Source organism: Fringilla coelebs (genome assembly GCF_963513975.1).
Source record: "Fringilla coelebs genome assembly, chromosome: 22".
Classification (NCBI taxonomy): Eukaryota; Metazoa; Chordata; class Aves; order Passeriformes; family Fringillidae; genus Fringilla; species Fringilla coelebs.
In genome coordinates this window covers 5665243-5680448 of record NC_140048.1, presented here as the reverse complement: position 1 = coordinate 5680448, position 15206 = coordinate 5665243, and the positions used below count along the sequence as shown (strand labels likewise).

The window sequence follows — 15206 nt, the reverse complement described above, 5'->3', positions numbered from 1 at the left end:
AGGGTGCCCACAGGTGGCCCTGCTGGCCCTCAGCTAGCCCAGGTGCCTGCAGGTGGCCCTGCCGGCCCTGAGCTGGCCCAGGGTGCCCGCAGGTGGCCCAGGGTGCCCTGAGCTGGCCCAGGCTGCCCGCAGGTGGCCCAGGGTGCCCTGAGCTGGCCCTGCCGGCCCTGAGCTAGCCCAGGGTGCCCGCAGGTGGCCCTGCCGGCCGCGCTGGCAGCGCCGGCCCAGCCGCAGCGAGTCGGTGGCGCGGCGCGGCCGGCGGGGGAGGGCAGAGCAGCAGCCACTCCCAGGAACAGTAGTGAAATCGGCCCGACACTTTAACTGTCAATCAGGATTAATGGGGTATAAAACCTCCCCAGCGCCGCGGCCCTGAGCGGCAGAGACGGCAATAGGCAGGAATGAGTAAGAGCCGGAGCTGAAGTAGTGCACGGCGTAATTCCTGCTCTGTGATCAGACACTCCAAGTGAAAAAACCGGGAGAGGGGGCAGAGAGAGGCAATGACCGGCTTAGCCTTCGCGAACGGCTCAGGACAGAACGTCTATAGATATTTATAGATACTAAAACCAAAACAACAACCTCACCCTGAATACAGCCTTTCTTAAAAAGAAGGTCCTGGCAATTCTATCTTATTTAAGCAATTTCCTGAGTCTAAGAATAGAAATGAGCTGCCTGGAAGGCACTGCAGCCTGAAATTTGGAGACATAGGCTGCTTTACTTTATTTTTCTAAATATAAAAACCTTTCGTTTGGATACTGGATTTTTATGTGGGTCTTTGCAGCGGAGGGATGTATGGTTACTTTTAATTCTACTTTTTTTTTTCCCGCCCCCCTCTCTTTTAATTAAAAAAAAGAGCTTTCCAGTTAAAAAGCAAGGAAGCTGTTTTACCTGCGTGTGACAATCCCAGAGGACACCGATCAAGAAACAGGGGAGTGACTTGGTCTTCTGCACTACTTTACTCCTACCCCCATTTTTTATTTTTTTTTAGGGGGAGGGAAGGATTTTCCAATCCAAGAACCTCTTGCCCCCAAGTTTTGGAAGGGGGGTTGAAGAATTGTCACCCATCTGGGGGTGCATGAAGGCTATTGCTTTTCTTTCTCTGTCACCTTGGTTTTGTGGAGGTTTGGAAGAGAACTTTGCCTGGCAGAAGAGGATGATGTGGAAGTGGCTGGGCGCCCTGCTGCTGTTCCCGGTGCAGATGGTGTATCTGGTGGTGAAAGCTGCCGTGTGCCTGCTGCTGCCGCCCAAGCTGCGAGACCTGTCCCGGGAGAACGTGCTGGTCACCGGCGGGGGCCGCGGCATCGGCCGGCACCTGGCCCGGGAGTTCGCCCGGAGAGGAGCCAGGAAGGTGAGCGGGGAGGGGAGGGGGAGCGCCCACCTGCTGCTCTGCCAGCCCCACCTCCAGGTGGGATCGCTTGGGAAGGGTGAGAGGAGCTCTCTGAGTTATTGCATCGATTTCATTTCAGAAGTTGCCCACTCCTCCTTCACTGCGTCCTGCCTTTCCCCATCCCATCCGTGAAAACGCGGCTGTGAGAAAGATTCCCCCTCGTGAATTCCCCTCTGCTGACAAAAGAGAGGGTTCTGCCTCAGCAGAGGTTTCCTGTGGCAGGGGAAGGAGAGCTGAGCAATTCTGTGCGTGGAGCCAGTGCTCGCTTCCATTGCTGCTTCCTGGCACTGCTGGGCATGGGGATCATGCACAGTGAGCCCTCCTGTACAGGATCACATCACCCCAGAGGAGAGGGGCATGGGGGTCATGTACAGTGAGCCCTCCTGTATCAGGATCACATCACCCCAGAGGAGAGGGGCATGGGGATCATGGACAGTGAGCCCTCCTCTGTCAGGATCACATCACCCCAGAGGAGAGGGGCATGGGGGTCATGGACAGTGAGCCCTCCTCTGTCAGGATCACATCACCCCAGAGGAGAGGGGCATGGGGATCATGGACAGTGAGCCCTCCTCTGTCAGGATCACATCACCCCAGAGGAGAGGGGCATGGGGATCATGGACAGTGAGCCCTCCTCTGTCAGGATCACATCACCCCAAAGGAGGGGATCATGGACAGTGAGCCCTCCTGTACAGGATCACATCACCCCAGAGGAGATGGGCATGGGGATCATGGACAGTCAGCCCTCCTGTATCAGGATCACATCACCCCAAAGGAGAAGGGCATGGGGGTCATGGACAGTGAGCCCTCCTCTGTCAGGATCACATCACCCCAGAGGAGACGGGCATGGGGGTCATGGAGAGTGAGCCCTCCTCTGTCAGGATCACATCACCCCAAAGGAGAGGGGCAGGTGACTCTGGGACACTGGGGAGAAGTGTTCCCTTTCACCCTGCTGGGTTTCCATTCGTGAAATTAATTCCTTGTGCTTCCTGAAGTCCCTTGTATTTCATTTTTGGACAGCCCAGAGCTGTTCAAGGGGAAAAATGAATGAGAACCCGGCAAGAAGAGCACAGCTTGAGTGGAAGCTGTGGGATTATTTGCACATTTCCTTTAGGAGAGAGGCTGAGAGTGGCTGGTCTGCACAGCAGCCCAGAAGTGCCAGGTGTAGCTGGTGGGTCTATTCTCTTGCTCAGGAACTGGTGGTTTACCTTGAAATGTCATTGTTTTGTAAGTACAGGTATGTTCCTATGTGTGAATCAGTCAGGGATACAGAAACACACATCCCTGAAATGAGTCTTAGGATGGAAAGTTTCATCTCCCCTTTTATTGGTAATTAAGGGGAGGACTGGTGAAATTAGAGAGCTGCATAAATACTTCTCTGTGTGAGAGGATGAATGAGAATAAATAGAGAAGAAAGAAGAGGAAAAATACAGAATGAGAGGCTATTTAAAGAAAAAAATTTGGATTTAGTTCAGGATAGGGTTTTATCACTTCTTACACATGCATTACAGTTTTCTCTGTGTGGTACAGAGCTATTCTGGCATGTAACTCTGAGGTGTAAAATATGTCAGCATTGAACTTTGATGTTTGTCTGTGTTTGTGTTTAAACATCATGTTGAGATTTACACATTCTGGGAGTCAGAGCAAACAAGCTGATTGACCTTTGGACCCAAGAAATTTGCTGAAGGTGTATTTATATTATCTGTTGGAATACCAGGCTTCATTATTTATTTATTTAGAGTGGCTGGTTGCTATGCTGAGCGCTGGCATTAAAGTGCTACCATTTCTACAGCACATTTAAGAGCTGTTTTGCTGCAGTTGAGCTGGGAGCTGAACAATGGCCCTGAGGAGCCAGGGGACTGGGGCCAAAAGGAGCCAGGGCTGTTTGAGAGAAAGCTGAGCATGGAATTACTGTAAACACACACAGACTGTATTCTAGCTGTACGTCCTATCAACAAAATCTCTACATATTGTACAAGGAAAGAATACAGAATATATGAGAATAATTATTGGGAACCTTTGTACTTGTCTCATACCGTGTTCTGAAATGCTCAGTGTTGCTAGTTACTGGTTAGAACTTTGGGCTGTTTTGCCTTTTGGGATGTTTTCATGTGCGTTGTCAAGGTGTTTAAGTCTTTGCATTGACTCAATTTGAATTAGATTTTCTTTTCAGTTATAGCATGGTGTCCAGTCAGTCATATACGGCACTCAGCAAGTTCTGATCGCCCTGGCAGTGGCACTGCCTGCCAGCCTGTGGTGAGAACACCAAAGTTGGCTTCATCTCTTTAGTAGTTTTAATGCTAATTTTGCCTACATGTGGTAGTTACCATTCCCTTTGCTATGAGATTTCATTTCTTTCCCGCTTCTGTGCTCAACCCTAAATTTGTGGATTTTGTGCAGTCGCCATGTACCATGCACAACCTTCTGCTTGGCGCTTGGCACTCCTCTGCAATTTTAAGCCTTGCATTTGACAAAAAGAAATAAAAAAGCCTTGAAGTGTCTAGCAAGTCATCTTTCGATAGGGCTTGTGAAAACTGCCTGGTTTTCTCTTTTTACACTGTTAACTGGCTTACACTAATATGCAAAGCTTGAATTATTGATCATAATTACTAACTTAGAACAGATTCTGATTATCAGACGGTGTACTCACCATATTCCAAGTTCAGAAACAGACTTCCAGCGAAGGCATGGAGTTCTGGGGCCAAGCCCAGCATGCCATGGAGGTGGTTGGCAGCAGTGCCAGGGTTCAGGTTCTGGTGGAGGATGTGCAGTGTGTCCTGACCAAGTGCTCCCAGCGCCTGCGCACACAGACATAGTGGCGGGCTTTTGGAGGTAGGCGGCGATATATAACCATATTTTTGAGATTAGAATCTTCAGAAAGATAAGTTAGTTGGGACTGTGAGGCTATGAAACTTCTCTGGTAATTAGACTGGATGGGATTTCATCTTCCACTCAGTTTCAGAGGCTGGTTTTGTTACTCACAAGCAACACATATCGGAGCCGTTTTCAAGCAAGGTGGCAAATGTTGTGTTTCGCAAGGTTATGAATTGTCACATCTGCAACTCCTCTACTGTAAAATTTGATCTTGCATTTAAAGCTGTGAAGAGACAAGAAATAAATCCTGGAAGGGTTTATGCAAATGGAAATACAATGTCTTGTGCTTCATTGAAGAGCATGGAGACTAAAATTCTCAGTCTAATGGAATGGAAGTCTCTTGGGCATGATCTTGTAAATCCATCCTGATCCCATTCTTTACCCCCATTGCTCTGCCATTGTGCCTCAAATATGACACAGATAAATGTCTAGGAGACAGTTCCTTCTCAAGTGATGTTTCTTTTCTCAAAGTTGTTTGTTGGCCTCTCCAAAGAAATAGCCAATGAGGGCTAGTGCAGTGCCAGTTCTATTTGCAGTTTCAGAAGTGCATGTTCTGGGGTTTGTTTTCTTTTTCAATTAAGACTGCCAGCAATTTTTAGGCAATGAGAAACTTTAATCATCAGATAATTCCTGTTCCAGTGTACCCTGAGAGGTCAAAGGATCCATACTCAGTTTGTAATTTCAAGTAGTTTCAAGAACTATTTGGTCCTGGGAGGTGCTGTGTATTGAAATGCTTCCTGGAGCACTTCTGGAAAAAGCCAAGAGGATGTAAATGAGCTGTGTGCAGGGATGAAGTGCTTACAGATGATCCAGGACATGTTAGTGTTATTATGAGGGATGAACAGCACTGACTTTTCTCCGGAAGTGCTCAAGTGTTGTAATCCAACTTCCCAGAGATGTGTCCAGATTCATAAGTGCTGCCTGAGAAGCTACTTTTGCTGTGGCTGAATTACTGGAGAAATTGACTTTCTGCTTTCAGTCCCTTCTTGCCTGCTTGCAAAATTCAGAATCCTCACTGTTGCTTGTTTTAACTCTTGAGAATTTAACTGTACCTTAAAAGTATTTGGTCAGTGAAGTATCACCTCTGCCTCAGTCTCACACACTGGTAGCTCTGTCAAGGCTCATAGCTGTTGCTACTCTGGTGAGCCAAAATGGCAGAGAATGTCTGTGTTAATGAAATGGGAGAAGGAGAGACTTTTATGAGTTTATGATTTAATGCCTATGAAATAAAAATCCACTTCCAAAGCCTAATGGTGTTTTGCAAAGCCTGTACTGTATAATCCAGTTAATATTGGAAAGACTGGCCCCTTTGAACAGTATTTCTTGTGTTGGAGAGCAGCCCTCTGCAGATGTGAGCAGTCAGGGGGTGTAGGGGCTGAATGGGTTCATTCACTGCTCAGTAGAGTGGGAAACTGTGCCTGGTTTCCTCAAAGCCATTTGCTTTTCCTACAGAAGTTTCATTATAGTGCCTTTGCCAGGAAGTTGTCAGCCCTGGTTTTGATAGTCTCTAGCAGAGAAGTTTTGATTCCTATGTCTGTTGTGTGTCTTGATCTTTGTTAGGTTTTCTTTTAGCAAACTTTGATCTCTAAAAATTTTCCTTGTTATTTTAATTTACTTTTTTCACAGATTATCTAATTTGAGGTGTGATTGAATGGGAAAGGGATGCTGGGTTCTTAGGCATTCTGCATTGTTAAATGTCAACAAAACCTCATAAAAGTAACTGAAAAATATGTTAATAATAGGACTGAAACAGATTCCCCGGCTTTAGTACATAATTTAGTATTCTTGTTTATCTGACAGTGACTTTGGAAGAGTTTCTTGGGCCTTTCAAGAAAAACCCCACAGCCCTGAAATCTGAACTGTTCTTTCCATTGGTATTTTCACAGCATTTTTCAAAGTCAGCCCTCAGTGTCTGCATTTTGGAAGATTTCTTGTTGCTTGGTTGTGCTGTCCTCTTTCAGTTCAGTGACAGCTGGGCTGGGAAGAAGTTGAGGGAGGAAGTAGCACCATGAAAGGGCTGGATGAGAGCTGTGCAAGCCCACTTCTGCTGGAACCTGGGGTTTCCCTCACTGTTTCACTTTCTCCAACAGAACTGAAAACATCAGAGGAACTACAAGTGCTTGAAAGCCTTGTATAATTGGAGGGGTTTACCTGAGTAAGATTTGAGGCTATTTTGTGTTCAGGCTGAGAGTATTGGTGAGAGGTTATGTAAAAAAGATGGTGTCAGATCTTAGAATTTAGCCTTGCATTCCCAGTAATGGAAAATTTGGCAAGTTTTGAGATGAGTTTATCAATGGCACGCTCCTCCCACACAAATTGCATCTGTAGGTCTATGAATATTTCACTTTGGTGTTTAGGAATCACAATGACATATTAGTTCACAGATTTCACAGAATCCTCTGAGTTGGAAGGAACCTCACCAGGATTATCAAGTCCAGCTCTTAAGTGTGTGGCTCATATATTATTGTCCTGATTTGTATGAATTAGTGTATACCTTCTAAAAGCTTCTTTATTACACATACCAATGTTGTATGATCTACTGTAACTAGAGCTGGATATTAATACCAATCTTCTGAAGTGAGGGCAAAAGCCACTGCTGCTGTTTCAAGGCTGTGACTTTTTTTGAGGCTCAGGACAAAAGCTAGGAGTGTCTCCCATGGATTCAGTAAGAGTTCTTATTCCAGAATGTCTTAAAATATCTGTCACTCTCAAACATTCATCTCTGGTTGCACTTTCAGAGCCTGTACAAGAGTCTCGCTAAACTGCATTGGAGAGTATCTCTTGCTGGCATCAAATTCCTGGTGCACTGGGGTGGGAATGTGCCCCAGACTTCATCCAAACCTGGAACCCTTCCTTTTGTCATGTACAAAGGTGTTCAATTCCTGACTGTGCTTGGGGAGTGGGGCAGGGGTGGGAAGGCATGAGATCCCTGCAGGAACCCTAGGAAGCCCTTCTGCTTCTGTCAGCTTTAAAATCCCATGTGCTGGGCCAGTTGTCAAGGAGACACTTTTGTTCTGCAAGTAATAACTGATTTCTGACACATTCATTCCTTCTCAGCTCAGAACATGACTAGACCTGATCTGGCCACCCCAGAGAATATTAGTCCTGATAGAAGGAAGAGAGCTGGTTTAAAATGACACACTTTCAGAGCTGAGAGGACCTGATTTTCCTCAGAATCTGATTAATCACCACGTACTTGTTTTTTACAGGCATCATGACTTAACATAATGAAATTAGAAAGCCTTTAAAATTAGGTTTATAAAAGAAATGGACACAGTTCTGATGTACACTACCCAGTGCACTATGCCAGTGTGGTGCGCTACATTTAAAGTGGCCTGGTTTTAAAAGACTCAGTGTAAAATTTATATATATATATATATATTTAGATTTCAGTGCTAAGAAACTGTTGCCAGGTGAGCATCTGTCCCCATTCTGAATGCTTTTCCTGCCCTGTGGTGGTACCACAATGACATACAGCCCATGTGTCTCGTGGATTTCTGTGCAGTCATTTTGAAATGCAAAAAAAGTAAGTGACCATTTGGAAAAAGCAAATTGACAGTGTGTGGAAAGGATAATGTAATCTAAAAGGAAAATGCACTAATGTAATCTAAAAGGAAATTTTCTATGCTGTAGATATTTTAGTGTAATGAGAATATTTACCTGTAGTGCAAATATGAGGTTGTAAGTGATTAATCTCTCCTGGTTTGTGTGTGGTTGGAAAGAAACCACCACAGGAATGCAGCAGCTTCAGGGATATGTTAAATGATGGTTACTTTAATCTTCCTTAAATTTAAGCACTTAATCTTACAGTGAACTAGGAGAGCATGTCACAACTTATCAGCAACCAGAAGTACATGAGAAGAGCTGGGGAGTGAATGTTTTTCCATGTCATGTGAAAAAAATACATTAATTTGAAACTTTTGGTAAAGTATGACAGCATAGATCTGATTGGGTGTCTTTATGGTCTCCAGAAAGGCTTTATTTCTCCAAAGATTACATCCTGATGGCAGCTTTATTTAATGGCTTCCTGTTGGCAGCTCCCTACTTTGTTGATTGGATTTAAGGATGGGCAGAGGAGCCCTTGTTTGGAGTGCCAGGCTGCCATGGCATGGAGCCTGTGCTGGGGGCTGGTGCCAAGGCCAGCACTTGGAATAACATGCTGAATAAGTGTCTCTGCCTGGCAGGCACCACCAGGATTTATCAGCTCTCAGATCTTTGGTGTCTGTGAAGCAGCTTGGGCTGGAGCTGTTTTAAGTTATAATTTGGAACATACCTGTCTTTTGTTGCTGGGTGTGTTGTAAGGAGAATAAATAATGTTAACAAGAAGTGGTCCTTGCTGAGTTGCAGTCTTGTCATCTCTCATCAAGATACAGTGATGTAATGAGAAAATGCTGTCCCAGTTGAGACCATGCTGAGCTGGCACACCAAGATCCAGCACTTTTTAACATGCTGAAGGTCTGGCACGAAGGCAGTTAAATGAGGCTTCCCACTAAATGCAAGGACTGTGCCAATGCTGTAAAAAATCCTAAAGTTTTAAAGATGAGGTTTTATATTAATGTCATTGCAGTGCCTCAAAAACTGACTTCACACCAAAGACTGTTTAGCATAAAGATGCTAAATGTGCTCTATAAGAACAACAGCAAAAGATGATGCTGACCTCAGGGTTGGCAGGGATAAAATAAATAAATGTGACAGTGGAGATAAAAACCAAAAGGTGACAATGAGTACCAACACAGAACTCTCTGCTGATGAAAGCCAGAGACTCCAGCACCACTTGTTGAGCCAGTTTAAAGTTTTGGAAGAAGCATCACAGCAATGGAAGATTTAAGGTGGGGTTTGAAAAGGAGCAGTAAAGAATTTTGAAGAATGTTTAGAGAGGTGCAGGAAGTGTGGTAGAAAACAGGTTGTTTTAAAAATTAATGCTGGGAGGTAAAGGCTGCAGTAGACCTAATGCTAAATAAAGGTGAAGGGAGTATGGGTAAAGTGAAAGTGAATACCTTGAAAGTGAAAACAGAGGCTCAGATCTGGCAAGCTGGAGGAGGAGGCAGTGAAATTCCAAATGAGCTGACCTGCTCAGAGCAGTAGATGAGGTGCTTGATCTTGAGTGGGGGCTTGGACCAGAGGACATCCAGAGGTCCAGAGCCTCAGCCATAGTCTGATTCCATCATTCTCAGTCTCATTTGTACCTCAGGAAGAAAAAAAGGCAGATTTTCTGAACTTCAGGGCTGACAGGAAGGTTTTGGGCCATGATGTTTCAGGCCACTTATCTGAAGTGATTCATCCCTATTTTATTTGTGTAGTTTCATCACCTACAGTGACTTGTAAAAGTGCTGCTGAGTATTTATGTTGCATTTATGTCATGGCTCTGGCACAGGCTGGAAAAAGTCTCAGACTTGTAGAACTGTTTCCATCTGAAGCACTGTAGGTAGTTTTTACTGCATTATAAAAGAATCAAACATGCTGTTGAGCTAATGTCTGATTTAATTAGCCAATTTGCTTTAAGAGTGACCATAATCCATGCATACAGTCCTAAGCATTTGACTAAAACATTTTAAAGGAATCCAAGATACTATTCTTAAGGCTGCTGTGGAAACCTGCTTTATTAGAGTGATACTATGCAGTAGATAGTAAAATTACAAAGGAGGAACTTAGAAAACTCTAAATACACCCTGAATTCCATTTCTCAAAGAGATCAGCAACATTCAAAGTTGCCATATCAAGAACTACCTGGTTTTACATCAAACTGCCAGAACAAATACCAGGAACTTGGCCAGTAACCTGAGAGGGATGAAAGTAAAAAGGCAAGTTAAAAAACCAAAAAACACCCCAGAAACCTGAAGAATTAGGACAAATGGATGATAATGATGAAGTTCACAGAAGAAGCCAGTTAATTCATTCTGCAAGAGTGATGGAGAGAAGAAAAAAATAACAGTTCTCTTGATTGCCTGCCCATAAAATTGGATAAGGTCTAGAAATTTGGTATCTTTCCCTCTGAGCAGTTTGAAAATGTCAGCTAATGATTGAGTATTTAAGTATTGAGTATAAGTCTTGAGTATTTGTTTTAAAATCCAATAACAAAAGCCAGTTAGTTTTAAGTGTTCACTTTCCCTTAGATTCCTGTCCCACATTGGAGACACAAATCTCACACAGTTGCTGCTTCAAGGTTTTCTGCAGAAAAGGGAGACTAAAAGAAAAACTCCTCAAGACAGAGAACAACAGCCTCAGAGCTGAAAATAAGCTCTGGCCTTTTAAAACCCATGCTTATCAGGAATATAAAGCAGAAATTATTAGAGATTCTTTTAGCTGGGCCCAGACTCTGTTCTTCAAAGCATCCTGTCAACATCCTGAAGAGCAGAACAAGTCAGACCCAGGCACTGCCAGATCCATTGGCTGATAACACTGACGCCAGGAGAAAAGGGTCAAATACATGTTGTTTGACCTTTATCCCAGTGGGGATTAAATTGATTCTAATTAATAGACTTGGGAATAGATGGCTACCTTGGCAGAGTTTGTAATTAATTTAAATTGTTCATCCCATTAGTTTAGCCATAAACTATGCATAATTACAATGGGATTTTGTGGACAGCTGCCCTTATGTTGCCACCTTCTTAATTGCAATTTACTGACTGCAGTGCTGCAGAGCTTATTTGTTTTGGTTAACATAGGGGTTTCTGTTGTCTTACACTGCCTGAGCAAATGTGTCAGTGCTCCATTTATGGCAATAAAATCATGTTTGAAAGCACAAATACAGCTCTGCTGACTCATTTGTGCTTTAGGTGTGTGCCTGGGAGGTAAACCTGGCTCTCAGTGTGTAACCAGTGACAGTTGTACCCCTGAGTACACTTAACCAACATAAAATTATACATATTTTGAGGTTATATATATAATTTTATGTATATATATTTATATAAATGATGCCTGGAAAGACTATGTCTGTGATTACCCTGTAGTATGACAAAGCTTTAGCTACAGATTAGAAAGAGTCTGTATAAAGGTGGGGTAGCAGTGTGACTTGGCTAATAATATATTCCTTCCCTTACCTCAGTGAAAGAGCCATTTAAAAGTGCAAATGGAGTTTTCACTCAGTCATCTTCCCTTCTCTGGAGCAGTACTGGTGTATCCATGGGTACTCTCTGTCATTTTGGTAGATCCTCTCTCCTAGTAAGTCCTGGACTAGAGTGCTGCTGTCTGAACTCCTGTGAGTGCTGGCCTGTAGCAGAAAGTCAAACTTCAAGCACTGAAGATCTTGTTTCAGTGTTTCTTAGAATCTTCACTAAGGAGCAAATGTCTCCTTTATGGCCAGGCCTACATTTAGAAGACAGAAGTCACCACTTAGAAAACCTTTTACGTGCTTATAATTGGGATTTGTTTTATTTGCCCTTTGAATCACCAGGTACACCCAAGATTTTCTTTGTGTCTGAATAGCTGGCAAACTTGCACCATTTTACCTGAAAGCAGAAATTCTTAGGTAATCCTTTTTACTGGACCTCAAGAAAAATCTCAAATATACCAAACCTAAATTGTGGGAAGACAAACACTGAGCAGTGTTCTGCTCTTCAACAGAATGGATCAGCAATAACAGTGGGCAGTCAGATATTTTCTGCATGAACATTAAATTAGTGTTTGTCTTCAATCTGTCATTTCAGCCTCCTTGCTGGCAGTAAACACAGACAGCTTGTCTCTGATCAGCGCTTCCCTGGGCAAAGCTTGGTGGAGAGGCAATGGAAAATCCTGACATCCCCTTTCAGCAGCTTGGTTTGATGTTGACTATAACCTCAAATTCCCTGTACCCAACTCCTATAAAAACCTTCCCAGTGAGGACAAAGTCAGCCTTAAGGAGACAAGGTCATGCTCCAAGTGGGATATTAAAGGCACCCAGCTGGTACAAGTGCTTCTTTCCCAAATGGGAACAGTTCAGGGCTGGCTCTGGCCACAGAGAGCTGTCAGGAATTATGTCAGAATATTTCCAAGGCCCCTGGGAAATGCAGGAGTCCTGCCTGGCTGAACTGAGCTGTTTGATTCTGGGTTTGGGATGTGCTGGTTGTGCAATGCTGTGGCTTTCTGCTGCTGGGGTTGTAACCCAGGCCCCTCAGAGACCACTGTGTTTATATTTGATGTGCTTATGGAAGTAGCATTGTCTCTTCAAAAGCAAAGTCTTCAGCCATCAAAGGGGGTCCCAGGGTTTATTTCCCTAGATGATGATGTGCAACTGTGGCAGATTGTTCTGTGGCACCTTTTCTGATGGAAGGGGAGGGGGGGGTGTGTGCACACATGTGTGGGAAAGGGATCTGGCACTTTGTGTGTCCTTCAGAGCCAGAGTTCAGCAGTGGGTCAGCCAGCTCCTCCTGACATCACTGCACTTGTTTACAGCTCTCCCTGAGCTCTCCTGGTGCCTTTGACCGCTGACACTGCCCCATCTCAGCCCAGCGTTTCTGCAAAGCCAGAAATTCACAAGAGCGTCTTACATTTATAAAGGGGTTTTAGTTTCTCTTCCTCACTGACTTGAAAGGGACAATAAGAAATAGAAATTTCTTAACCACTGAAAGTAAATTATGTTTATAAAATAAATTATGTAAAATTATAAACTATTCGTTTTCAGGTTGTTGAAATTGTAAATGCACTAAATAATCAGAATACTGGTTATAGACTGAAAAAAGATCTTGTTCAAGCTCTCCCTGAGCTCTCCTCGTGCTTTTGACTGCTGACACTGCCCCAAGTCAGCTCAGTGTTTCTGCAAAACCAGAAATTCACAAGAGCATCTTACATTTATAAAGGGGTTTTAGTTTCTCTTCCTCACTGACTTGAAAGGGACAATAAGAAATAGAAATTTCTTAACCACTGAAAGTAAATTATGTTTATAAAATAAATTATGTAAAATTATAAACTGCACGTTTTCAGGTTGTTGAAATTGTAAATGCACTAAATAATGAGAATGCTGGTTATAGACTGAAAAAAGATCCATCTCAGAGGGAGCTGATGTATTTGGGATGAAGTTAGAATGGTTTCTTTAGCCACTGGAACCAGTAAAAACAGTTAAAACACTTTTGGTTTGCATTTGAGTCTCAGATTTAGAGCAAGTAATGTTATTTATTTCAGAATCCAGGTTCCTGAGTGCAATTCCAGCACTGACAATCCATCCCTGCTGCACCTGGGGACTGCTGTCCTTCAGGCCATTACTTTGGTTGGGTTTGTCACTTATATTTCAGTGGAAGCAAAAAGTGAATGTGAGTCAACCAAAAATAGATCTGTTTTTTTAGGGCTAAATTTCACACACTTTCTTGGAGCAGTTTCCACATCCCCAATGCTCTGAAGCTGCTGGCAGGGAGGGAACCCTTCAGGCAAAGAGCTTGTGACTACCTTTAAACACACTGGGGATTATTGTGCCTCAATATTCTATTTCTGCCCCTCAGTAAAATCTCAGTTATTGACCAGGTTACTTTCTATAGTTTATTTTATTGGAAAGTCAGATTTGTCTCATTCTGTGATAACTTAATTGATTTTATCTTCATGTTGAGGTGAATTAACTTCATTTTGCATTGCAGTGGCCTGAGAAGCATGCAGTCACATCCAAAAGATGGGAACTTCCAGGCAGCTGTAAGTTTAGGAGTATGCTAAAGCTGGATTTGTGACTGCCTGAGCAGCACCTCTTGTTTAAATAACATTTGGCAAATTGGTTATTTAAATTAACCATTGTGGCAGAATCTGAATTTGAATTGCTTTGATCATTTCTGGGTAAAAGTCATGAACATGTATATAAGTTTTGTTTTTACATTTAGATATCATTTTATTTAACAGAGCTGTGCTGTTTTTCACATTTTTTGAAGGCAAGGTAGCTGCTATATCTTAACAGTGTTTTGAAAAAAAAATTGTATAATCAGTGAAAGATCCTTTTTAAGCCATGCTCTACCCCTGGGTGGGGGTTGTGCTCTGGGAATTTACAGTCCTCTGATTCCCATCCTCCTTTCTTTGACTTAATAGACTGAGAGAGTTAAATATGTCCTGAAAACTGCCATTTGTACAACTCATGAATAGATTTTAGAGATTCTGCTCTGTTGCATAGCAACAGCCACCATTAAAAAATAACATTTTGAAAAGCACATGAAAAGATAGGCAACCAGTTAAGCATTTCAATATTGAAGCTTTCTTCTAAGCAGTGTCCTTTATTTCTTCAACTAAAATTCTTTTAAGAAAGGCACCTTTTGACAGCTTTTATATGGTCTGAAAATGGTAGCAGTTCTCTTTTTCTAGAGGCAGAGAAAGGCTTGTAGGGGAGCTTGTCTGGAGCAGTTGCTGGTGTTTATACACAAATTTAAGGCAGGCTATTTTAACTCCAATACTTCTCCAGTAACCTCACGGGAGAAGTTATTTTTTCAGTCAAGAGCTGCATCCTATTATGCACATGGATGATCTGGAGCACATTTTAGCCCTTTCTGGAGGGCAGTTTATAATGGCAGCATTGGGAACATTATTCACCCTTTTGGTTTCTATGGCTATTTTTGTTGCAAACCTTCTCCCAGCTTAACAAATTTAAACCCTTCCCTAGTTTTTCTTTTCAGTAATGTTTTGAGTATAGCATCAAATTGATAAATCTATATTTTTTATTTTTATAGAGCTTGTACAGAATTTTTTATATATTCCCCCAAAAATAAGTGAAGTGCTGGTGAATTGCTCATCATGATTTAAGCTTGGAGCAAAACTGAAGGTGTTCTGAATTAAAGCTGACAATTCTTCAAACTGGTAATGCAGCATAACTAATGATCTATAAGCCATGCAGGGTCTAGCCTAGGAGTCAGTGCTGTCTCTGGGGACTGGAAGTTAAAACCACCCAGCATTTCAGGGTTAGGCTGCTCTGCTCCAGAATTCATCTCAGAAAAAGAAAGGCAAACTCTGCAGAAGAATCCACTTTGATTGGCACCCAGTTTGTAGCTCTTCAATTATTTTTTAATGTACA

The 15206-nt window shown here is 43.0% G+C and overlaps 1 protein-coding gene across 1 annotated transcript in view; it reads left to right on the top strand.

Moving 5' to 3' along the window:
* Positions 1–304: 304 nt before the first annotated feature.
* DHRS3 (dehydrogenase/reductase 3) overlaps positions 305–15206 on the top strand; it is a 29041-nt gene continuing 14139 nt past the window's right edge. Inside the window, exon 1 of the mRNA XM_084220166.1 lies at positions 305–1345. Coding sequence (XP_084076292.1) covers positions 1073–1345 — 273 coding nt within the window. The 5' untranslated portion in view covers positions 305–1072. The remainder of the gene's footprint in view (positions 1346–15206) is intronic.